Genomic DNA, 25,932 nt, shown 5'->3' with positions numbered 1-25,932 from the left:
AAAAAGAATACATTTGGACTCATAATCAATAATCAAACCTGCAATGTGAGCAAGAAATGTAGAAATGTTTGATTTAAATGATTAATTTTGTACAATTTAGTGCATCAGTAAAACAAATTGCGCCGCTACGCTGATGACGTGCCGCGGTTTTGACTGAATTTCAAAATCAAATATATTTTAAATCCAACAATACAATCAGCCGTGATAAACGTAACCAATCAGGAAGCTGCTGTGATATTAATCGGGGATTGACAGACGGGATAAATGTGCCCGACACCCCTTTTTTTATTTATTTTTTTAAAGTGCACCAATTAGATGACTGCATCACAACAAACCCCCCCCCCCCCCGAATACAGTCGTGTTTCTGTGCACGTTTTGAGGCTTGTGAAAACATGCTGCGTGAAAACTCAATCAGCTGTTAGTAGTGTTAATCATCAAACACCCAAAAAAACATCAAACCCGCTCAGTCCCTGAACGCATCACGAAGACGGAGCTTTGTTCACATTCCTCAAGATTACTGATTTCAAACGAGCTTTCTCCGTCCAGGCAGAACATCATGACGTGTTTTTATTATTCTTTAAATATCATGACGTGTTTTTATTATTCTTTAAACATCATGACGTGTTTTTATTATTCTTTAAATATCATGACGTGTTTTTATTGTTCTTTAAAAATCATGACGTGTTTTTATTATTCTTTAAATATCATGACGTGTTTTTATTATTCTTTAAATATCATGACGGGCTCCTCGACTACTTCAGAAGCTTCTCCTCCAGGTCGTGGAGCGACGGCTCCTTGTACATGCACACTGCGGAGGAAGGAGAAGAAGAAGGAGGAGAATGAGATACATATATATTCTTATCCGCTAGGAAGTCTAAGATACATGCACTTGAGTAAAAGTAGAAGTACTCAGATCTTGTACTCGTGTGTGTGTGTGTGTGTGTGTGTGTGTGTGTGTGTGTGTGTGTGTGTGTGTGTGTGTGTGTGTGTGTGTGTGTGTGTGTGTGTGTGTGTGTGTGTGTGTGTACCTTCGATGGGGCGGGGTACAAAGTGTGAGCAGGGCTTGGTCTTCTTCACCCGGTTCCCCTTCATGATGGCTCCGTCCTTGTTGAGTCCCAGGAACCAGGCCCGGCCCGACTCGTGCTGCCGGTACAGAGTCGAGGAGTAGATCACGTAGTAGTTCTCAAACACTGACTCCTTGAACTTACACTCCGCTGTGAACACATCCTACACACACACACACACACACACACACACACACACACACACACACACACATCCTACACACACACACACACACACACACACACACACACACACACACACACACACACACACACACACACACACACACACACACACACACACACACACACACACACACACACACACACACACACACACACACACACACTAAAGACTTGTATAAACAAAAAGATCAATCACAGAAACTGACGAAGAGGCAGGATTTTCAAAATAAAAGCTCCATTAAGACACGTAGAAAGACAGACAGACAGACAGACAGACAGACAGACAGACAGACAGACAGACAGACAGAGAGACAGACAGACAGACAGACAGCTCCTCACTGATGTGTAGAGGAACCCCTCAGCGTTCATCCCCACGTAGAGTCCTGCCTTCACGCCCTGAATGGCCACCACTCTGAGTCCCACTGGGATCAGGTTGAACAGAGCTGGGGGGACAGGAAGTGTAGTACCGCCGTTTGGCCACCACGAATATTTTCATCTGAGTCCGGCGCACTTCCTGGGGGCTTGACTTGCCGCGGCCACAGCTAGACCATTATGCCCGGAGGAGGGGAAGAGAGGAGTCGAGGAGGGGTTGTTCCCGTCGTGACGCAGAAGTTTTCCTCCTCGTTGGTAAGTGACAGTTTTCAGAGTGAAATGACTCTCAGCTGATCTCTGCTCTCACCTCAGACTCATCTCTCTCATGTGTTTATTGCTAACAGTTATTTATATTATTGATAATAACAGCTGCAGCTGCTCTAACAGCATGCTAACAGCATGCTAACAACATGCTAACTCAAATCAATACTTCAGGAATGAGACAGACTGTAACATCTTGTTTACTGGTTTCCTGCACTTAACAGGTTAACATAAAACATAATGCATGTAACCGTGACTATAGGTAACAGATTAATACATAACAAATGTGTTTATATATGTATATGTTACATTCTCCCAGTAGCCAAGATGATGACAATAAACAATAATGGACATGAACAATGAAAATAATGATCATATCAAAGTTTAGCCAGCTTCACAAAATAGTCTTTCTAGGAACAAAAGCAAATGTGATATCCCCATCCAAAATTATTTCATTAGTAAGTCTGTGTGAGCCCAGCCATCTGATTTGTAAAGAAGTAGCCTAATGAATGCATGTTCACTTTTAAAATCAGGATTGTGTGATTTTACAAGGATATATCCCCAATCATAAAATCTGTTTGTTAAATGTTACTTCCTCATGAGTACAGAATATGGCCTTATAAATATTGACCCTAAAGAATTCAATGGCTGTTCAGCCCACATATAATTTCATTACCGCCTTATGCATACTGGGTTGTAAAAGGAAACAAAGAGGAACATAACAAGCCATATTTCACACATGCCTTCTCTCCTTCTCCCTAAAAATAAATAAAAGTGCAGTGTTTTACCAAATCATGTGTGTAGTAGTACCTGGCGCCCACTAGGAGGAAGTGGTGGCTCAAGGTCTGAACAACTGGTTTAGGTTTAGAGATGAATAAGCTTATGAAAACATACTTTCCTTGATACGGTTCTTTACTCACTGGTGACTAGGATTCAGGCTTCATATGCCTACATTTCCCTTTTGTGTATATGTTTCTGTTACAATTTTTACATTATTTTGACAAACAACAAAGGACAAAAGTCTTTTGACAATGTCATTGTTTGTTGGGATCCTTCTTTTAGATTGCTATCTCTTATTCAAATTTGGAAATGCTTGACTTTTAGTTTAAGATTTCATATCTAAAACTGGGCATGGCAAAGATTCTTAAGGAAGCCGATATGTTTTAGTCCTGAAATTAATTAAACAGATTGTGTGGGTTTCAGAGAGAACACCAAACCTTAAAAGCACATTTTAAAAGCCTTTCCCTTTGTGAGTCTGTTATCTGGAGAGATTTGCTGTGCTGTCGCCTCTTATTATGCTAACACAGGGTCTCCCTTTCGACAGTGATAACATCTCTTTAGTTTGGCCTTCCCCAGAGTAGTATTCTGCGATAGACAGTTGAGGACAAAGGCAACTCTCATGAACATTACTGGAAGAAGTTTAGTGCTAAGTGTCTATTTTATTTGTAAATCATACTTCTTACATTCAGTGGATTGAGCAGAGGAATGCAAATGTACAAACTGATCAATCTATAGCAGTGTGTTGAATGCTGCTTTCAGTTTTTGATATGTGTTTCAGTTTGAGGTCTCCATATTGAGGAACAACATATTGATTTGTCATTTGAAAGGCTCATAAACTAAAAGTGTGGGTAAGTGGAATGCTGCGTTCACACCGGACGCGATGCGAATATTCGCTTCGCTCCAATCGCTTCGCTCCAATCGCTCAAGTTTCACCGCGGCTTGCAGTTTGTTTTATCGCGTCATTCAAAACAGACATACCGTTGACGGGCAGTTGAGGTTGTTTACACTTCCATGCAAGATCGTTTTGATTATTTCTGTCGTTGACTATGGAGGATATAACTACTATTGCTGCTTTGTACCTTCTGTGGAAGTCCTACAAACGTAGCAACAAACGCCGCTCTGTCTGGGTTCACAATGTAATCAAGCGTCGCACACAGTTTGGTGAATATCATTGTTTGATCAAGGAACTGCGCCTGGATGACTGCCGTTTCCAGCAGTATTTTAGGATGACCTGTGCCCAGTTTGATGATCTTCTGGCTCGGGTTGGTGTCAGGATTTCCCGGATGGACACAAACTACAGGCGTTCCCTCTCAGCTGCGGAGCGTCAATATGTCTCCGGTAAATTGTTTTGTTCTGTTTTTTATTAGCGTGTTAATATGAATACAACATATTGAATGAATCTTGCACGTCATGGTGAATCAATGCCACAGCACTATGGATCAAAATGAACTGTTTGTTGTTATTATTTAATTATATTAAACGTTTAAAAGGGATGCTTAAATAACTCCCATCATGATAGTTTTAATGACTTTGTATACTGCAGGGTAGCTTGTGAATTTACTCCAGTTGGAACTAATTGTCTAATCTGATTTAACACTTGATTATATTTCACATTATTTCAAATCTGGAAAGTAACGAAAGGTATTAAATACATACCATTTAATGTAGCCTACTTATACGGTGGCCCTGAAGTGCAAGACACCACAGCATTTCACATTGGACGGAAAGGGTATTCCTTTAGGGAGAAAACTTCTTGTTTGTGATTGGACAGAGCCAGCCAGAGAAGCACTGCTGTGATTGGTTGTTTTTGCTGCCAGTCAAGAGAAATTTCGCTTCATGATTGGTCAGCGACCGGAAGTGTAGAATATCCGGGCGGTTTTACTCGGGGTGTTTTCGCCCATTGCGCGACTTCTGACTCTGAAATGATGTATTGTCCGCGTTGTGGGAAGACATTTCAGTCACTTCAACATTTTTGCAGTTCTTGTGGACAGTCATTGGCTGCATTAAAAGAAGCTAAACACGAACAGGACTTCAGTGGCCCGATTCCAGGTAAAACATCAAGTAACAATGCTCTGTAAAAGCTTTAAGCCTGTCTCGTGATTCATGTTTGAACCATAGATATAAGGTTTGAACTCACACTCGCATATAATGTGAATAAAAAAACATAACCCAGGCTAAGTTCAGCTTGGTTATCATAACATTGTTTTTCTCTGTTTGTGTAACGTTAGCTGCTGCCCCAAAAATGCCATCCCTGAAAACGTTCCTCGAGTACAGAAGTAAGAAGTCAGACGAAAGGCTTAATTTCTCTTGCCAGAAGAGAAAAGTGAAGAAGAAAGAACAGACAAGTACAGTACAGGTAGCCAATATGGGGGAGGAAGTGCTGGAAGATATGGTTTACTAGGCAAGATAGATGGTACCTGTTTTAGGTGATAAAAGCATTACTTTTACTGTGTTACAATTGGACAGCTCAGCTTTATTAGTAAATCATGATTAAAGGGAAAAATGTGTGTCTGAAAATTACATCATGTATGTGGTTAACTCTAAAACGTCTTGGTCATGGTCAGCTAAGTTCAAAAAGATGCACTAGCAGGTTTGGTTTAAGAAGTTGTTGTATTTAGTCGTGTAAAATCTTCTTGGTTATCCGCATTTGTCAAACATCACCATGGTTGAGAATATATAAGTTATAAGCAGGCCTATGTGATGTATCCAAGTGATGGTAAAGCGTCTTCAACCTTTTTTTCCTTATTTATGAAGGGGTTATTAAAGCACAAAAAATAAGGATTTGTTAGCCTAATCAAGTCAGGATTTATATTCATTAATATTCCTGGTACTTCAACGCCATTTAATCTGAGAGAGTATAAAACGGAAATAGGGAAAACCTACAACCGAATTGCTCTCTTTATATGTCTTAAATCAGATTATGACAAAGGTAAGTCCTTTTTTTCAGGCTATGCAGATTTCATTTCAGGTTGGTCAGCAATCAAAATGTCACTGACAAGCTGCTTTCCCATAGGTGAACAACAAGATGCATCAGACTCTGATCAGGAAGTCACCGTGAGACTCAAAAGTGTGTGTGTGTGTGTGTGTGTGTGTGTGTGTGTGTGTGTGTGTGTGTGTGCGGTGTGTGTGTGTGTGTGTGTGTGTGTGTGTGTGTGTGTGTGTGTGTGTGTGTGTGTGTGTGTGTGTGTTGTGTGTGTGTGTGTGTGTGTGTGTGTGTGTGTGTGTGTGTGTGTGTGTGTGTGTGTGTGTGTGTGTGTGTGTGTGTGTGTGTGTGTGTGTGTGTGTGTGTGTGTGTGTGTGTGTGTGTGTGTGTGTGTGTGTGTGTGTGTGTGTGTGTGTGTGTGGGCTGTGCAATTAATCGTATTTTAATCGCAATTACGATTTTGGCCTGCCACAATTACGAAAACAACATAATCGAAAAAAACGATTATTTTGCTTTGCTAGGTTGTGACATATTTGATCTAATTTATTTTAGTCTAATTTATTTTTATTTATCATATTTATATATGTTTAGTAGCTTGTTGAAGTGTGCTCCAAAATATTTGTTGATATTATTTATTTAAATGTATCATTTCTTTTATTTATTTTTGTATTGGTTTTTCAGTTGAATTATACGTTCAGGGTAATCAACAGTTAAAAAGATACTGTTCAAATTATTATTTGTATTTGTTTTAAAGTTCAATAAATGGATGTTTTCAAAGTCAATGAATAATCGTATTTAATAATCGTGATATCAATTATTGACCAAAATAATCGTGATTATGATTTTTGCCATAATCGCACAGCCCTAGTGTGTGTGTTCGTTCATGCCAATTGGCTCAAAGGGGGCATAGCAGTGGTAGTGGCTTATTGCAAAAAGGCGCATCATTTCCAAATGAATTCACATACTTCATAAGATTTTGTAGAACGTTTGGACACACACAAGCAGATCAACTTTTTATGTCAATTTCCCAACCAAAAGGTGCATAATTATTTCAAGTGGATTCACATAAAATGGCTAAACTGGATAATATAAAAGTCTGGCGACACATGCCGCATTTACAGATCAAGTAAGGTCACTGGGGCACAATGAATACTTTTTTTACTGTATTTTTCAGCCCTGGGAACCTGAGCATGAAAGTACTCCAAAAAGCACTGCAGAGAAAACAAGGTAATAGGTTCATTCTTGACCTTTGGAAAAATGCAGTGGTGACTTACTCTTTAAAGGGTTTTGACTGCATTTGTCAGAGTTAATCTCTTTGACTACATGATGTGAATATCCCTTCTTTCATGTGCAACCAAACGTTTAATTTTTGTATTGTAAGTATGCTAATACAGCTGCATTTCAGGTGTTACCTGCATCACTATACAGAAATATACATAATTGATATATATATATATATATACAAAAAATATATTTAAAAAAGACAGTTACATGACATGTTAATGTAATAAAATAACAATCAACAAAAGGGGGAAAATGAAAGAAAAATAGCAAAAAGAAAATAACCATGTGAACCAAGGTTATTGATTTCATTAAGGCTAATGTTCTATATATTTAGAAAATGTTGTTATTATTCCTCCTTGGCCACAATCTACTATCAGAGTGGATCCACCTACAATCTTAGGAAATGATATCCCAAAGAACACAATGTATGGAATTTGTCTGCACCACAAGCCAATTATAAATGTAGTACTTAAATCGAAATGCATTAGTTGGACTGGATTAAAAAAAACATGTTCATGTCAGTCATGGCAAATACTCGTGCATTAATTCTGTATTTGTTTGTTTCTTCTTTTTTTTCTGTGTCTGCCTCCCTCACTTTCTTCCATCCTTCTTTCCTTCAAACAGCTCTTCATCATATCAGAGTGAAAAGGAAGAGGTAGGGTATTTGTGCTGTTTCCTTCCTTATAATCCATGTAAAACATTTAAGTTAAAAGAAATAAACTTTAAAAAAATGCCTTTTTGGTAAAACTATTACATTAGACATGTAATGTATTATTGTGATGTACAATCAAAGCGTTTTTAAACTGTATGTAATATTGTGATTTGTTCACATGTATGCTAAAATGTTAATCTCAAATCAGATACTCATTTCGGACACTGATGACCCCAATGAGGGCACTTCTCAAGGTTGGAGGAACACTGCTACAAGGTATTGACTTGAGCCACTGATCTTTATTCATATTATTACATAAGACAGATACCCTACACTAATGATTCATGATTAGTGTTCCAGATACCCCTTCCAACATGACTGCTGTGAGGTCCACTGTCAACCCATTGTACAGGTAATGTTCAGTTTAACCTTGCAACCATGCAAGGTTGCAACATTCACCATGCAAGATTCAAGGTGTAGAATAAAGTGTTGTGCACCATTGTTTTAATAACATTTTGTTTTTTTGCAGCACATCCACACAGTTGTATGCTCCCATTGTAATCGATGAAGATGTGGACGGGAGTCAAGATTTCAATGTTGTGCCCATAAGCGCTGACCCTGCAAAGGAAGCTGTGTAAGTTGTAATTTTATTGGCTCTAATCTTTGAATGGAAAACTTGTGTGGTATTGGAGGTCAAGGTAACATTAGAAGAAACATTTCAATCACATTTGATGAAACATACAAAAATCAGTGTTATGGTATTTAAAGTCCTTTTTCCAGAGTCTGTACTAGAACATTATTTGATATGCTTAATTGTATTCTGTTATCTATTTATGTCGTTTAAGGGACACAAGTATATCTGCAGCCCATATTATTGAAAACTTAGCAGATGCCATAGACCACAACACTGTCAGCAGATTCAACATAACTCGCTCAAATGTTTGGGATGGAGCTGTCAGAGGGTTCAGACGTTCAACCTTCTGTGAAAAGTCTGACTTGCTTGTGAGGTTCACGGATGATGCAGGCTCTGTGGAAGAAGGAATAGACGCAGGTGGACCAAGGCGAGAATTTCTGACACTCCTCATGAGCTTTTTGCAGTCTCGGCCTATTTTTGAGGGACCTCCACAGAGTCGGTACTTGGTGTACAATGCTGCAGGTTTGTTGTCAGACCAGCCCTTGCATAGTTGGATTTAATCATGATTATTTTGCATAGATCATGTGACAGAGCTCAAGTATGGTAATAGTTACTATGTCAATGGGAGGACTAATATACTGAAGTATTATTTATTTTAGCAGTTTTAATGTAACTGTGAATATGTGGGTAGATAAAGGTCCCCTGTGGAGTTTTTAGCTCTAGTAGGGTTATGTGGCAGTTATTTTATGACTGGGCCCCTGTTCTGTCCCACATCAACATGGGAACGCTGCAAGATACATATTTCAATGATCTACCAGTAGCATAAATGCACCAGCATGAAAGAGACTGCGAGTCTGTACAAATTGATGTAAACAATGTTTAGCTTTGTACATTTTGTATACGCTACATTCAATTCTGATTATTTGTGAGTTTAAAAGTAACACTTAAACGCCAATACGCGTTTGATATATAGTGGGTATCACAGACTACCTTTAATGTAAACATTCATTTTGTTTATTACAAGAAAACTCCACAGGGAACATTTGTACATGTGCTTTACAGACAGGGAAAGTAGCTATCAATTTGTAAAATCTTTATCTAAGAGAAAGAATGAGTTCAACTATAATTTGCTTGTAAAGCTGCAAATATTATGAAGCTACATTTTTCTGTAACATCTCATGAAGACAACTCTAAATAGAGTTAGTTAAATACGTTCTGATTATCAAGGGTACAGAATTTGTTTTGGCATTATGATGTACTGTAATTGTCCCCCCAGCAACCAGGGAGGATGAATATTTCATGGCAGGGAAGATGATAGCTGTGTCCATTGTTCATGGAGGACCAGGCCCACATTTTCTTTCAAGGGACCTGGTGAACCACATAGCTGGACAGCCTGGTTTCTGTGCACATGTGACGGATGTGACAGATGATGAGATAGGGAGAGCTCTCAGTGAGGTATTGCAATAAACTACACCAGTCATTGTCATAAATTGGTTTATTTTTTTAAATGCTAAGAAGCACAGTACTTGTGTTTAAGTGTACAGAAAAGCCCCTTATTCAAATGACTGTGTGCAGAAAATCTGAAATGCTCAAAAACAAATTTAGAGTATTCCTTTTTTTAAACATTGACAGTCATTCAACTACTTTTGACATGTTTTTTTTTTCTTTTGTCCAATCACAAGAGTGATATCTATTATAATAATTTGCCGTTATGTGGATATCTTTGATGGTGTGTGTGTTTTCCATTTAGATTGAGTTGGCACATTCTCTGAAGTCTCTGCAAGATGTGTTACTGAAACACAGCTCCATGCTTCAGACTGCTGGCTGCTTCAGGCATGTCAGCTCCGTTGAAGAAAAACACACTGTGGTGGCAGAATACCTTACCTGGTACACCATCGGCAGGAATCACAGTGTAATTGAAAGGTAATGATAGGTGCTTTAATTAAAAGGAATTTAATGTTGATTGAGGCCTTATTAAAACATCCTTATTACCGCTGCTGCTGATGCTACTTTTACTCTACTTATAATATTAAGTATTGGTCAAGTTCAGACAATGATTTGAAAATTGTTGTCTAAACATTATGAAAATAAGTGTTTCATAGTAATATACAGTATCATGTTATTGTTTTCACAGTAGTTAAATACTACTTAGAGATATATAACCCTTAAAATTGCATATGTTTTACTGCCTGTAACAATTCACTGTATTCTTGAACAGATTCAAAGATGGACTGGCTAGCCTACACCTTTTGGGTGCCCTTTGCCAACATCCGAGTGTACTGGCGCCAGTGCTGTGTCATACGGACAAGAGGCTGACTTCAGTTGAAGTGCAACGACTCTTCTTACCACAGCTCAGTCCAGCAGGGAGCAACAGGAGGACTACAGAAACCGTGGCACTCAGCTTCTGGGCAGCCTATCTGATGGACTGTGAAGGTTTGTGCAGTAAAATACTGTTCTGATCAGAATAGGATCTGCTGTTATTACATGAATGTTAATATATTTAATGACAGCTCTTTGTTTCACAGAACAAGGACCAGTGTCACTGGAGGAGTTATTCATGTTCATCACGGTCCTGAAGACAGAACCCCCTGCAGGAATGACACCCCATCCATGTGTCACGTTTTCACAGGAGACTATCTATCCCATGGCAAACACCTGTGCAAACACCATAACACTTCCACTACTAGGAACGTACGCTAGTTTCAAAGCCAATATGGACTTTGGCATCCAAAACTCCCCAGGTTTTGGATGTCTGTGAAATGGTAAAAGAAAGGGGCAGAACACCATCACCGCAGTATAGCTTTTTGGAGTTTTATAAACTTGTGGAGTTCCTCATGTTTGAGGTTTGGGGAAAAATATGTTTCATACAGCGGTTTCAGAGTTTTCTTTAGACGTCTATAAAGACAACGTTATTAGTAGTGCTAATATGTTTAAGGAACACAATACTGTTTTGCAGCGTTTTCACAAGAATAAACATTTATTTTCTTAAATGCAAATAAATCACTGTTTCCCAAATCCTCAAATGTCTTGTGCCAACTCTGTTAGGGCTCACAGCTGCCCAATTGAAGGTACTGTCCCATTCACAGCCCAGCTATTCCCTTCAGTGTAATCAACAGCTGGGATGCTGCTTGCCAGGTATCTGGATGTTGAAGTCCATGTTGTTGCATTGCCTGCTGAAAATAGTCATTGATGTCCGGATCACCATATGGATCTTCTGTCTGATGCCCGTCTTGAAAAATGTGGGTTGATGCTTCATCCAGAGCAAAGCCACAGTCCCGTGACCCAAACCTATAAAACAGTTAGTATTATAATGATGCTTGAGGGGAGATGCTCGGCAGCAAAGTATGAGAATACTTTATCACAACAGCACACTTATGTTATGTAAACTAAATGCTCTGAAATGATAGTTTTTGAAACTATGTCATGATGTGTTTTATGGCCATCTTGGTTATTATTATTAGTGTGGTGTAAGCCTATATGTGTATTAACTACAAAATATAAACAATTTACCTGTGAGGTAGTGAATACAGCTCATTAGGAATTCCACCCGGACAAGAGGCAAGTCTGGAGGGCCGGATTCTGTGCCTGTTCCAAAGGTGAACACATTCAACCAGGTCTGCCTGAAGAACTGTCATGAAACAGAACCGTAGAAGGCACTGGTGCTCATGGGTGCCATTGAAGTGTCCGTGGTCTCTTAGATCAGCAAATAGATCCATCCAGAACTGAGTCCTTGGGATAAACAGGATGTTTTGTTCTACACAAATATGATGTGGACTACTTATACTTTACTCATCATTTATTCACATGTGCCCCTTTACACTTACACCTAACAACATGTATACATTTAGCTTATTATAGACAAAGGTCTACTTAGCCTATGTAACTTTGTAATTGTTCTTTAAAACAGGCCTAAATAATGTATTTTTACAGTCGGGCATCGAGCTGGTAAAACAATATTATTTGATACAGTATCCACAACGATACTAACTCTGGCATTGGGCAGCACGAAACAACTCATGTCCACATACCTTTGTTTTCTGAATATTGACCACCAGGACTCGATCCGCTGGTTACTCATAGAAGACCCAAACATGTGGCTTTTGTCACCAGCGTAGTAATCACTGTGGTCGTGACGAAGAGTGCACTGGACAGAGGCCATTAACCCATTCTCTGTTCCACAGTCTGTGCGCAGTCTCATGGGAATAACGCCAACATTTCTGATACAGTCAAAGTAGTTTTTTATCACTTCTGGGTTCTTGTTTGTTGGTCCACACTTGAGCCACATGATTTTGCGGGAGAACCCGTCAATACAACCAGATATCCCAATGCCAAACGGTTTCAATTTGTCATATCCATCTACGTGCCACACATAATTTGGACCCATAGAGTGGTACGTGTGTCTGACAAACCTACGGCGTGTCCGCGACAATGTTCCGAGTGGGTTCAGTTCACGAAGCATTCTCATTACCGTCTCCCTTTTAACATGGAGTCCATGTTTCTGCTTTAATGTCAGCCACATAGTTCGATAGCCAAACATTTGTCCAGGTCCCCGCAGCTCTGAGAAGATGGCCCTCCTGACTTCACTTGTTGACGAGTAGTCACCCCGTCTCCTTAGTCTTAACTCTTTCAACCGCGCTTTCAGGTTTCTAAGGGACATGTTGATGTCGTGATGGGTTGAAAGCATGTCGAGGATAACATCGTATGTATATCCTTCGTTAAAATATTCCCTTAAGATTTCCATCTCTTCTTCCATTCTTTCCAACTCAGTTTAAAATTCGTGAAGAAACAGCTGAATAGTACCAAACAGGAAATACGTGGTGCTGTCGGCCGGGTGCTGACCAATCATGAAGCGTAATTTCTTGACTGGCAGCAAAAACAACCAATCACAGCAGTGCTTCTCTGGCTGGCTCTGTCCAATCACAAACAAGAAGTGTTCTCCCTAAAGGAATACCCTTTCCGTCCAATGTGAAATGCTGTGGTGTTTTCTGAAATGCTGTTGTGTTTTCTGAAATGCTGTTGTGTTTTGTGAAATGCTGTGGTGTTTTCTGAAATGCTGTGGTGTTTTCTGAAATGCTGTTGTGTTTTCTGAAATGCTGTGGTGTTTTCTGAAATGCTGTTGTGTTTTCTGAAATGCTGTTGTGTTTTCTGAAATGCTGTTGTGTTTTCTGAAATGCTGTTGTGTTTTGTGAAATGCTGTGGTGTTTTGTGAAATGCTGTTCTGTTTTCTGAAATGCTGTGGTGTTTTCTGAAATGCTGTTGTGTTTTGTGAAATGCTGTAGTGTTTTCTGAAATGCTGTTCTGTTTTGTGAAATGCTGTAGTGTTTTGTGAAATGCTGTGGTGTTTTGTGAAATGCTGTTCTGTTTTGTGAAATGCTGTAGTGTTTTGTGAAATGCTGTTCTGTTTTGTGAAATGCTGTTCTGTTTTGTGAAATGCTGTTCTGTTTTGTGAAATGCTGTTCTGTTTTGTGAAATGCTGTTGTGTTTTGTGAAATGCTGTTGTGTTTTGTGAAATGCTGTTGTGTTTTGTGAAATGCTGTGGTGTTTTGTGAAATGCTGTTCTGTTTTGTGAAATGCTGTAGTGTTTTCTGAAATGCTGTTGTGTTTTCTGAAATGCTGTAGTGTTTTCTGAAATGCTGCGGTGTCTTGCACTTCAGGGCCACCGTATACTTAGTTACTTTACACCACTTTTTCAGGTTATGTCTTCATTCAACTTTGTTTGATTTATTTTATATATGTTTCTTTTCTTTTGTGCTGCAGGTACCTCACTACAGGAGATTCATTCAGGACAATTGCCAACAGCTTCCGTGTTGGTGTCTCAACAGTCTCTACCATCATCCCTGATGTGGCCACTGCTATCTGGGACTGCCTTGTGGAGGAGTTCATGGCTGTGCCCTCTACAGAGGAGTGGAGGTCAATAGCAGAGAAGTTTGAGGAGCGGTGGAACTTTCCTCTCTGCTGTGGAGCATTGGATGGGAAACATGTTGTCCTCAAAGCCCCAGAAAACACAGGATCCCAGTTCTTTAATTACAAAGGAACATTCTCACTTGTTCTTTTGGCAGTTGTGGATGCAGAGCGTTGCTTTCGTGTCATTGATGTTGGGGGCTATGGAAGAACTAGTGATGGTGGCATTCTGGCCAACTCTGCTTTTGGTCAAGCCCTGAAATCTAGCTCCCTCCAACTGCCTGCTGGCCTGCCACTCCCAGGAGGTGACCACCTGGGACCCCTGCCACATGTATTTGTTGCAGATGAGGCCTCTCCCTGGGCGCAACCTTCCCAGAGAGCGCAGAATATTTAATTACCGTCTGTCTCGAGCTCGGCTTGTTGTAGAGAATGCCTTTGGGATTCTCTCATCCCAGTGGAGGATGTACAGGCGTGTAATTGAGGTCCAGCCAGAAGTTGCAGATACGTTTGTGAAGGCTACCTGTATTCTCCATAACTTCTTGCGCAGGACAACCCAGGCAAACACACAGAGGGCCTTCTCAGTTGCTGATGTGGAGCCACTGCCAGGTCTAGGAAGAATTGCAGCCAACAACTCCGCAAGAGAGGCCATCAGAGTTCGGGAGGTGTTCACATCATACTTCAATGCAGAGGGAACGGTCCCACGGCAAGACGACGTGTAATGCACCAGCACACATTAAAAGGCTCTTTTAAGAGCCACCCACACATACTATTGAGCAACCTCCTGCAACATTTCTATCCCAACACCAGATTTAGGTCACCAATTCATATAATTATTTCTGTTAAATCCATGAATTATTGTTTTGTGAGGTAGTGCCACTTTCTGCTTTTTAAATGACTTTATGATTTTAGGCAAAGCATATAATAGAAGTACATTTTTACTTTAAATGTAATAGAATTATGAAAATATGCAGTCTGTTATTGTGACGACCCCTCCACACCACGAGGGGTGCCGTCGGCTCCGTGTGTGTGTGCTTATAGGATCCAGTGCTGTGGGGCCGGCATTTGTCTGATGAGCTGCACCTGTGTCGGGGAGCCGAGAGCCAAACCGGATTCGTCCCTCGCCCTCATTCCTCTTGCCACTCTCTTCATGCCAGCCTCGGGGGACCTATTGCTGGCTTCGTTTATTTGTTTAAATATAAATAAATTATTGTAATATTGTCGCACCTCGTCTCCACTCTCAGGTTTTGTTAGGAATACTCTGTTACAAGTCAAAGTTAGTTACTTTACACTACTGTGCACAATACAATCACCTTAATTACATTATTAACTAGAAAATGCATTTCCTGCAGAAAATGCGTGCGAATGCTGTAAACTGTGAACATTTGTGGCTGAATTTAGCTGAATATGCAGAAAAAGCTGAATATGTTATTAGCTGAATGGTAGCTGCTTTTAGCTACAAAAATGCAGAAAAAGCTTAATATTTAAAAGAAAAGGTTTAAACAAACATGTATAGCCTTGATGTCCTGAAATAGCTGAATAATGTAATAGTTGAATGGTTTCTGCAGCTGAAAATAGGCTGAAGGAGTTAAATATCAGATGTAATTAGTAGTGAATGAATTTGTATTAAGATGAGAAAAGAAAGTAAAAAGGCTTGGGAAAGCAGCAGAATATTTGAACTACAAACTTTTGAACTAACTTGATGGTGAATTATCTGTCGCCATGGCAACGGCATTGGATGACACCCCATAATACGCTTAGATGTGTTGATGGCTGCATCGTTACCAAACTTGTGAAGTTTTGGGCCATTTCGAGCATTTTCACTGAAGTTATGAGAAAACCGTGTTTCATGGTGAGCATTGTGTTGCCATGGCAACGGCATTTGAAGAAATCTCAAAACTGTCCCGTAGATGTCTTCACGGCTGGACTGTTAGCACACATGTGAAGTTTGAGCACTTTTTGAACATTTTCATAGGAGTTATACATTACATTAGGAGGTTACATTACTCTCTCTCTTCTCTTGATCGCCCTCTCTCTTCTCTTGATCACCCTCTCAATCTTCTATCGCCCTCTCTCTCTTCTCTTGATCGCCCTCTCTCTCTCCTCTTGATCGCCCTCTCTCTCTCCTCTTGATCACCCTCTCTCTCTTCTCTTGATCGCCCTCTCTCTTCTCTTGATCGCCCCTCTCTCTCTCCTCTTGATCGCCCTCTCTCTTCTCTTAACCTGTTACGCACCTTCCGCCCGGTACCGGGCGGATAAACGCGTCATTTGCAGGAAACAACGTCTAAGGAATCTTAATATTGAATAAAACTATGAATGTGTTATATCCATGTAACGGGAAGAAACTCAGCTAACTGATCTTTTTAATTTTTTTTTTCAAAAAAAACCCACAATGCTAGCACTCAGCCTCTGAATTAGCCTCGACGAAAAAACGTAACCTACAAAGGCACTTAAACTCACTCAGAACTCCCTTATTACTTATCCTAGATGCACAACCAAACACTCTTTTTTGGTGTCCTGGAGACACTGAATCTAACGGTGCCCACCTCAACACTCAGTGATAAACATTCGCGACGCTATAAACGAAAGCGTACATCATCACATGTGGAGCTAAGTAGCTAAACACGTAAATATGGCTTACCTTGGTCAAAAGTGGTCTTCAATGGCATTAAAACGATAAAAAAACGATGCTGCAGTTAATCCATAGGTTCATCCTATGTGTCTGTGCCTTCTTTGAAATTATTTCTGATAATCCATAAGCAATACAACTGCGTTTTAGTTTCCAAACTCCAGAAGGAGACATTCCTCCACTTTGGTTTCGTTTTCCACACGCGAAGCGCCCACATTTTTTCTTTACAACGTGTGTGGGTGTGTGCCTCCCCCTTCGATTCTATTGGCTCTAACGGTCACAAGGGTATGTCAACCAACCAAATCGACCAAGGGGGGCCAGAGATAGGTCAAATCCACCCAAATGACCCCAGAAGTGGGGGTTTTTGGCTAAATCTCTCTATAAAGGTCAAATTTCACTTGTTTTGCATCAATCTTGATACAGGGTACTTATTATATGTTGTACTTTGGATTCCTAAAGCTTTTAGTCTACTAACCCATCATCCAAGGGTAGTTTTCACTATCTGTAAAAAACATTTTTTGGACGGACACTATAATTTACAGTTTTTTACTATGTAAAATCTGAATTTTCTTTAAAATAAAAAACATTTATATTGATTCTGACACTTCTACATCCAACTCACAGGTTTATCATTACTTTGAGAACAAAGATTATTAATGTAACCCTTTTAGAAGGGAAGATATGGTCATTTGTTCTGGGAATGTCATTTTCGAGCCTGAGACCTGAAAAACAGGCTCAGAGTGGAACAGGTTAATCACCCTATCACTCTTCTATCACCCTCTCTCACTTCTCTTGATCGCCCTCTCTCTCTTCTCTTGATGTGTCTGTGAGAGAGAGGGAGAGTGTGTGTGTGAGAGAGAGAGTGTCTGTGTGTGTGTGTGTGTGTGTGTGTGTGTGTGTGTGTGTGTGTGTGTGTGTGTGTGTGTGGTGTGTGTGTGTGTGTGTGTGTGTGTGTGTGTGTGTGTGTGTGTGAATTGTTACAGCTCAAATGCATTGCAATGACTTCCATGTTAAAAAAAGACTTTAAAAAGCTGAATGTTTTAAAAAGTATAACATATTTTGAAAAAGTTGAAAGTTTCCCCATCATGTGCTAAAAAGGCTGAATAGTTTGATATTTGAATGGTTCCTGCAGCTGAAATTAGGCTCAAGGAGTTAAATAAAGATATTAAATGTAAGTAGTAGTGAATTAATGTTTACAAACACCTGTGTGTGTAAACCCAGAGATTAAAGGTTACCATGGTGACGATTTATGACGATATACCAACTGCAGCACTGAGTCCCATTAAGAATGCATTGAGGATTATATCTGACAATTTTGCCACCTGTTCAAAAACTATGGCTCCTATCAAAAAATTACCAGACCGTGAGCATCAGGGAACCCCAATGAACTGATAGATGTTGTTTTTTTTGGTTTTGTGTGTAAAATGTGGAGATGCGAGCAGTTTGTCTAAAGTGTACTTCTCTCTGTTCTCAAGGAAGTTCCGGAAAGATTTAACATGGGAATCAATTGGGAGCTAGGTGGACTTTTTGTCTCTTCATGCCCTCAAGAGGCATTTTGTTTAATATTTCTTCTTAATTTTTTTTTATTTTCCAACCTAGGAGAGGTTTTCCTACGTTTTTCATGAAAAAATATGTCTGAGGAGTGTAGGGTTTGGGAATTATGGCAAGTTTAAAACATTTTTTGGGGAGCACTGCTGCACTCTGTTTTGAGATCAAAGCACTCTAGACTTAACGAGCTGCTCCATCCACACTAATGTTAAAATCTGAAGAAAGCCTCTTTACCAAGCTCCAAACAAAGTTAATTATCTCAAAAAGTGTAAAAGATATCAAAAATAAAAGTCAAGTTTGAATAGCTGAAGGTGTTGTGATCATTTGAAAGTTGGAATGAAGTGTCTAGCTGAAAGTATGTGGAGAAAAGTGTAGGAAAAGAGGATTTGAAGGCATCTCCCATTGACTTCAATGTTAAAAAAAAGAGTTTAAAAAGCTGAATATTTCAAAAAGTATAAAATATTTAAAAAAGGTTGAAGGTTTCCCATCGATTCCTGAACAGGCTGAATAGTTTGATATTTGAATGGTTTCTGTAGCTGAAAATAAGCTGAAGTTATGGAGTGCCAAAGTATTGGCTGAAATAATAATAATAATATTAAGGGGAAGAATAAAGATTCGAAGAACTATAGTGGAATGCTGTAAACAGCATTCGCACTAATTATGTGATGACCATAAAGAAACCTAAAGAAAAGTATGTGATGGCGAAAGAATAAAGGAACATACGTGGGTAACATTAAACAAAGTTTTATTATCAATTTAAAAATATAAACTATATACAATGATTATAAATATTTACAAAAAGCCTGGTTTGTTCCCTTCAAAGATTGTCAACCCATGGCAGGTAATTTATAAAAATTCCAAATTTAGCACAACTGTGCTTGCTTCATAAATTAATTTATGTATTTCAAACTTCACAAAGTTCTTCTGCTGCGTTGGCAGTCTTTGAAGGGAAGGAAGCAGGCTTTGGAGGAAATGCTCATCCTCCGAGAGTGGGGCAGGCAGAGCACCAGACCTCTGTGTCAGGGCCTCAAGGAGGCGTTCATGCACCTCATTTTCATTTATTTCATTCCTGGGCCTTTTTCATCCTGCATGACAAAAACAAATAGCATTTTTTAGTGAAGGTACAGCAATGCATCAATACAATAAAATGCAATCAAAACTCATTTACATACCCCTTGGTGCTCTGCCTACACCACTAGGTCCTGCAGGGGCATCAGTGGGGACAGCAGCAGGGACAGCAGGAGGGGCATCAGGAGGGGCATCAGGGGCATCATCATGCTCCTCACTGCCCTCTGAAAACTCATGTTCATCTGTAAATATTGAAAATATAAGAAAGATGTATTTTGTATTCCATTGAGGCAAATATAATAATGAGATAGTAAAATGGAACAGGTAATGTAATTCTAGATTTTGTGAGAATACAACTTTTTACAATTGCACTTGTATTATTATAATTACTTATTGATAAATTAAGCAGGTATAGCCTTGATATTCTCTTAAACTTTGATTTTTACATTTTTTTTGTAGATATTTTGTATGACTTTCCTATGCAGTGTGAATGAGTGTCTCCACTTGTCAACCAACCTCTTCCATCTGCTCCCTGTGCTTCACCTCCATACCCTGAGGTCCTGTCTTCCTCGACCCCCGACACCATATTGCTGGTGGTTTTTCTCGGGGTAACAAATGGGGCGAGGAAGGACCGCAGAGTATCTCCACTTTTTATTGGTCCCTGCTGCTGACCCACTCCTTTTCTCTTCCTTCTCCCTCTTCCTTTCTTTCACATAGGTGTCCCTCATACCTTTCCATTTCTTTCGGCATACCTCCTCTGACAAGAAAAAAACCGTTTACAAACGGTAACTTTTAACCGTTATCTGCCGTTAAACCGGCGGTTGAGCTAACTTGGTTAATGCTAAATCTGTAACAACGGATGTATATTTTGTATAACTTACCAGGTATGCCTACTTCCTCGCTTATCTTCCTCCATGCGAGCTCTTTCTTGTTGCGGTCCCGGTAGATATATGACATTGTATCATATATCTCCGGGAACCCACTGACAGCAACAACTATTTTCTCTTCCATCTTTACAACTGATCAACAGCAGGACGTCAGAGGGAATCCCAACGCTGATTGGCTTCCGCGAGAACGCGCCATGTGAATTTGACGCTCGAGTTGAAAAAATTGAACTCTCGCGTTTGACACGGCACCGTTCAATCGCCTCAATCGCGTGATTCGCGCCGCGTCCACCGCTTCATGCGCGCCGTCGGAGCGAATTCGCGTCTGTCCGCGTCTCTGCATTGACTTTACATGTAATCGCGCTGCCCCCAAACGTCGCATCGCGTCCGGTGTGAACGCAGCATTATTTGTATATGTTTTCTGAGGTCAATAAATCAAACATTCAACACAATATAAAGCTTATATTAAACTGTTTTTAATCTATAAAAATCAATACTAAATCCAAGTCAATAAAATATATGTTTTGATCAATTAAAGTATTGAATTCAATAAAAACGTAAGTATTATTTAAAGGGGACCTATCATGCAAAATGCACTTTTGTACGTCTTTTCTACATGAATATGTGTCCCCGGTGTTCCAGGGAACTCACCAAGTGTCAGAAAACACAACCCTCTCTATTTTCCTCCATACCCAAATCTCTAAAAAAGGGGCTGCAACGGATCTGATAAAAACTGATCCAGATTTGAACACTGTCCTGACGTCAGGACGGTGGCGCTACGGCTATTGGGCCAACTCCACCTATCAGGGGAATGTGGGGTTGGGCCACGGCCGGCCATTGCCGCTCGAAAGCGCTGGAGACGCTGTAGTACATATGCCAGGCCTGTAAGTGGCGCTGTAGTCTGCCACAAAAGCAGCAAAGAAGACTTGGTTACCATGGTTACCCTTCGCCGAACTGCATTGTGGGAGCAAAGCGTAGCTTTTCTCGCGGTGCTCGCTGCAAAAGTAGAGCAATGTTCTACTTTTGAAGCTTCAACGGAGGCGTCACCCAATCAAATCCCGCTTATGCAAATCTGCCAGTACAAGCGCTAGCCAATCAAACCGCGTGTATGCTGGGAGAGCCATACCGCAGTTCATTTCCTCATATGCAAAAAATGGAGGAGAAAATCATCGTAGCGGGTAGGGAATCACCCGGTGCTTTATGATCAGTCCCTGTTCACCTACCGGGATACAAACCGGAGGAGCCAGGCATGGAGGGAGGTGGCAGAGACAGTGGGTGAAACTGGTAGGTTTTCGCCTGTTTGGGGAGTTTATATCCAGTTTACTTCGTTTGAATGGACAGCAGGCATAGACAGTATATTTAGCCAGCATGCAATGTTGCATAAAATAGCACCATAGACATGAATTAAAAATCGCTTTTTAGACATTAAAGCTGGGGTAGGTAATTTTGGAGAAATCAGCTCGAGATCGCTAGAATTTGAAAATACACAGCCGGAAAAAATCTGCCACTTCCTTACAGAGCCCCTCCTCCAACACACACAAACGCGCACATGACCAATGAGGGCACGAGATAAGTTTGTGCACAGATGGAAGGCTGACAGGCAGGTAGGCCATCCAGTTATTTTAGCCGGGCCGGCTCAGATGATTGGTCGTGCTTTTTACAGTACTACAGCTTCCACAGATTACATGTTTTTATGGATTTTTTGTCAAAGCACTTAAAATATTCATTGCTATCGGGATGTTAAGAGCATTCCATGGAATATAACAAAAAGTGTCTCTCGAGCCGGTTTCTCAAACTTACCAACCCCACCTTTAATGTCTATGGTGCACTGTAAAACCTGACAAGTTAATAGAACTCAAACATTTATTTGAAACTGATTACACAGAAGTTTTTGAGTAATACTTATACCTTAACTGAAATGTTTTAAGTTAAAGTATAATCTTATCAATTGAGTTCTATTTAGTAGTAATTTTCAAGGGACACAAACATATTGTTTGTAAGTTAAAGAAACATTATATATTAAGTTTCTTTTAACTAATAATTTGTGTTAACACTATACGTATAAAGATCAAGTATTGTTAACTTAAAAATGTTCATATCTTTTCAACTAGCTATTTTGTTAGCACAGTACATATGAAAATCAAATATATTTAAATTGAATATTTTTATTATCTCTAAATAAAAAACTTTTCGCTGTATAAAACGCGATATGAATTAAAAACGTCAATTGATTAGTACTCAAAACTGACTGAATGTAGAGTACTTAAAACATTTTTTGAAACCGATTACATAAATATTTTCAGATAACTGTAACTCAAAATCCCTAAGTTAACATTGAGTAAACATTCAAAAGCACTTTAACACTGACAATTTAAATGCAAATCACTGTTTTATTAAGTGACAATATAGAAAACTCAAAATATATATAGTATAGCAAATAACTCTTTTAAATAAAAATAAATACCTTAAAGACAGTGCTAGGGCCTTGAGAAATATCTGTGTGTATTTTAACCATCACTTATGAGTGAACACAATTTTCAGGAACAGTTCTGCGTATTAATTTAACACATGGACCATAAAGACCCAATACATATAAAAGTATAAAACAACATCTACAAACAGTCCTTCAACTTGAAGCTGAACAGTAACAAATCTGTAACACATCTGTCAATGCAATACAGAACACAGATGTAAAGCAGCAGGATGTAAACAGAGGAGAACAGTGTGTGTGTGTTAAAGTGCAACTTTGTTGGTAGGATTACACTGCCAAAAGCTCATTTGTCAGGCTCAACACCCTGGGCTTCAAGTTCCCCTCATCCAGGCCCATCAACACTTTCTGGGTGAAGTCGAAAGTGTTGGCCAAGTCTTTTGGGTAGCTCAGATGCAGGGCAAAGGTCAGTGCAAAAAGCAGGATGAATGCGTCAGCCAGTGTGGGGAGTTCGATAACTCTGATCCTCTCTGGGCAGAAGAGCGTGGTATCTGTTGACCTGGCACTGATCATGAGAAGTCCGACCGCGATGTCCTCTATGTCTGGATCATCAGACTGCTCCACCTGATGACAAGAACAGATAAACGTTACCCATTACCCCAAATTGCCTTGGCTATCTCAGAAATCTGTTTTCTAAAAAATACATCAGTGACATATCACATCAAATAACCTAATGTTTTGTGCATAATGTGGCTTTAACCCTTTAACTGCCAGACCAAGAAAAAAGCTATGGAAAAATTATTTGTTTGCATTTTTTTATCAAATGGGCCACAAATAATTTTATTTTTCACAGTTTTGTTTTTATGAGCCTCTACCAACTGGTCGAGCTGGCCTTTTATGGTAAAAGTGCATTTTCAAGAATCATCATATACAGTACAGTATTTGTACGCATCAAACTCAAATAAAACACAAACTCAAATACATTTGTTTCTTTTATGGAAAATGAGCAATATATACAACCAGATATATTCATAAAAGATAATAAATTATAATTGTAAAAAAAAAGAAAATGGAAAAAAGTAATGTAAAGTGTTTTTAATAATAAAAAAAATACTTGCTCATCTTACTGTATATGCTGAATTGGCCTAACAAGAAACCACTGGCCTAACAGCAAATGTCTACATCCTGTGTTGGCCTAACTTGCTCATCTGTGTGCAACTTTGGGCTGAATGCCATGCATGAAAGGTGCTATATAAATTATTATCACTCTTTCACTCTGAGACTCATAAGGCAGTATTAGATTTAGTAATATTACCATGAATCTAGCCATTTATTTACCATATTTTATTGAAAAACATCTCTGAAATGCTGAAAAAGTCATATTGCTAGTTTACCATAAAAAGCCAATTCCACCGATTGGTTGAGCATATTTTCCAAAAAATAATTACACCCTTGTTAAAACTTTTTTTGTGCATCAAGTTATCTAAATATGTTCACTCAGTGCTCTGACACTAAAATGTGTCAAAATTGATATGGTTACCTTACAAAAGTTGACCAAAAATAGTGATTTCTTCAGCAGTGATTTTTAGCATTGCCAACTTTCTCAGTGGAAGCTAGCTGAAGGGCTTTCTATTCGAACCACAGTGACATCTAGAGGTTGTTTTGTGCATAACACGTCAACCAGATGGTAGAGCTGGCTGAATCAGATAGAGTTCAACTTCTTTTTAACAAGATACAAAATGTGCTTAAAGGGTTAAGGAAACACCTATTAGCATTGCACAACATAATGTTACAGCCCCAGAAACTTCAGCCTCCAAAATAACCAATCAGTTGACATAAATGCTTTCTACAAAAAACCCATTTATAACCTTCATAAGGGTAGGATTTATTGTATCACTGTATTAGACTGTGTTACTACTAGCTAGTTGTACCTAATAAACTGGCAACTGAATATATATTTACAGTATAATCTCTCCCTACTACACATACAAAAATATGGGGAACACTAGAGATTCTTTTGTATTGAACACTGATGCTGCAGGAAAGAAAGCCCTCTCTTAATTGTATATTTTATTAAATCACGTGAGCCCATTTTTAACACTGAAACCTAAAGAGCTTTCAAATAAATCCTAAAGTAGTTAAGTAAAGGGAGATTATATTCAACATATCCATTGTGTACCTTACAATAATTACAATTCTTATGGCAATATTCAAATCTTGGAACTAGAACCTGAATGGGATGTGAGCAACACAAGAGATAATGTTTGAGTAATATAACCTCAGTGACAGAATCAAGCTTTGATGACACCAGGACAGTTCATACTTTTTCAAACTAAATCTATCATTTATTATCATTTTTTCACTATAAAAATTCAAATAATTGTCTTCCTGCGATAGAGCTCCTGAAACAATGTAACAAGATAAACTATATTTTTTGATGATCTGTCACATACATTCAAAACAGTTATTATGCTGACTTACATGCCACAGCCTCAGAAACGTGGAGTCATCTTCATGCAGATATGCAGGCAGAGCACGGAGGACAGCAGCACGTCGGACATGGACGTCACCTTGCTCCTTGAGTGTGAGAACATATCTTTGTTTTACTTTGGATGCTAAACAGTATAGCCACACAACAATTGATATCACAAGAAAGGGCTCTTCCATGATTGAAGAGATTACCATTTTGACAAAGATAATCCACTCTAGTATGAGAATAAAACACCAAGAGGCATAACCGACTCACCTGGAGGTTATAGGAGACGAATAGCTGATTCAGAACTTCAGCTACCTTCCCTTTGCTTGCCGCCTTCTTCCTGAACAGGCTCTGAAGACGGGGGGTATGCCGATCCAACTCCGCATAGAAGTGGTTCTTCAGGTTGAGGTTTGTTATCCTGTGAAACTCTCCACAAATCTGCCAAAATATAAAATGCCTATTTAATTCACAGTACAATGTACATGTGGACTGAAGGCAGCAGAGATAAACACAAACATAACATGCTAAAACTGAGTAAACATGTCAAAGTTATCAGTGACAAAGGCACACAAAATATTATATAGTGGTAATAAATACAATATTTTCACCTGTGACTCCATTTTCAAGGCAGGCCAGCGTTCCAGGATCTCTCCAACAGGTAGCTCATCATTGATGATCTCATTACGCCGCAGGGCAAAGGTAGTCTGCATTAACTTTTCAATCAAGGGAAGGTTTTTATCACTCCTCGTAACTTCATCTACGATTTGGAGTCTCAATCGCTCAAGGCTTGTACCATCTTCACCCAGTGGGAAATTAGGCAAGAAATTCACCTCTGCCCTCTTTGG

The 25,932-nt window shown here is 39.3% G+C and overlaps 2 protein-coding genes across 2 annotated transcripts; one reads left to right on the top strand and one right to left on the bottom strand.

Annotated features, from left to right (window-relative positions):
- Positions 1 to 323: 323 nt before the first annotated feature.
- On the bottom strand, positions 324 to 1,707 carry LOC117489254 (fibroblast growth factor 12-like). Its single transcript, XM_034138456.1, has 3 exons — positions 1,590 to 1,707; positions 1,029 to 1,227; positions 324 to 808 (listed from the first exon to the last, which is right to left on the bottom strand). The coding sequence occupies exons 1-3, from the start codon at positions 1,617 to 1,619 to the stop codon at positions 753 to 755; spliced, it is 285 nt and encodes a 94-aa protein (XP_033994347.1). The 5' UTR covers positions 1,620 to 1,707; the 3' UTR covers positions 324 to 752.
- Positions 1,708 to 1,812: 105 nt separating this feature from the next.
- Positions 1,813 to 11,173, top strand: LOC117489251 (G2/M phase-specific E3 ubiquitin-protein ligase-like). The gene is made up of 11 exons (XM_034138454.1): positions 1,813 to 1,877; positions 6,761 to 6,813; positions 7,495 to 7,525; positions 7,731 to 7,798; positions 7,875 to 7,934; positions 8,052 to 8,156; positions 8,368 to 8,678; positions 9,433 to 9,611; positions 9,907 to 10,079; positions 10,375 to 10,589; positions 10,682 to 11,173. The coding sequence occupies exons 5-11, from the start codon at positions 7,897 to 7,899 to the stop codon at positions 10,912 to 10,914; spliced, it is 1,254 nt and encodes a 417-aa protein (XP_033994345.1). The 5' UTR covers positions 1,813 to 1,877; positions 6,761 to 6,813; positions 7,495 to 7,525; positions 7,731 to 7,798; positions 7,875 to 7,896; the 3' UTR covers positions 10,915 to 11,173.
- The last annotated feature ends 14,759 nt before the right edge of the window (positions 11,174 to 25,932 follow it).

This window comes from Trematomus bernacchii, unplaced genomic scaffold (genome assembly GCF_902827165.1).
Source record: "Trematomus bernacchii unplaced genomic scaffold, fTreBer1.1, whole genome shotgun sequence".
Lineage (NCBI taxonomy): Eukaryota > Metazoa > Chordata > Actinopteri > Perciformes > Nototheniidae > Trematomus > Trematomus bernacchii.
Note: the sequence above shows the minus strand (reverse complement) of the source record. Positions and strands in the feature narration are given on the sequence as shown.

Excerpts from the sequence above, each read along its gene's own strand:
- LOC117489254 (XM_034138456.1), bottom strand. The coding sequence starts at position 1,619 with ATGAACGCTGAGGGGTTCCTCTACACATCA. Across the intron at positions 1,228-1,589 it reads AGGGGTTCCTCTACACATCA|GATGTGTTCACAGCGGAGTG; the intron begins GTGAGGAGCTGT and ends GTGTGTGTGTAG. Across the intron at positions 809-1,028 it reads TGTACCCCGCCCCATCGAAG|TGTGCATGTACAAGGAGCCG; the intron begins GTACACACACAC and ends CTTCCTCCGCAG.
- LOC117489251 (XM_034138454.1), top strand. The coding sequence starts at position 7,897 with ATGACTGCTGTGAGGTCCACTGTCAACCCATTGTACAG. Across the intron at positions 7,935-8,051 it reads ACTGTCAACCCATTGTACAG|CACATCCACACAGTTGTATG; the intron begins GTAATGTTCAGT and ends GTTTTTTTGCAG. Across the intron at positions 9,612-9,906 it reads TAGGGAGAGCTCTCAGTGAG|ATTGAGTTGGCACATTCTCT; the intron begins GTATTGCAATAA and ends TTTTCCATTTAG.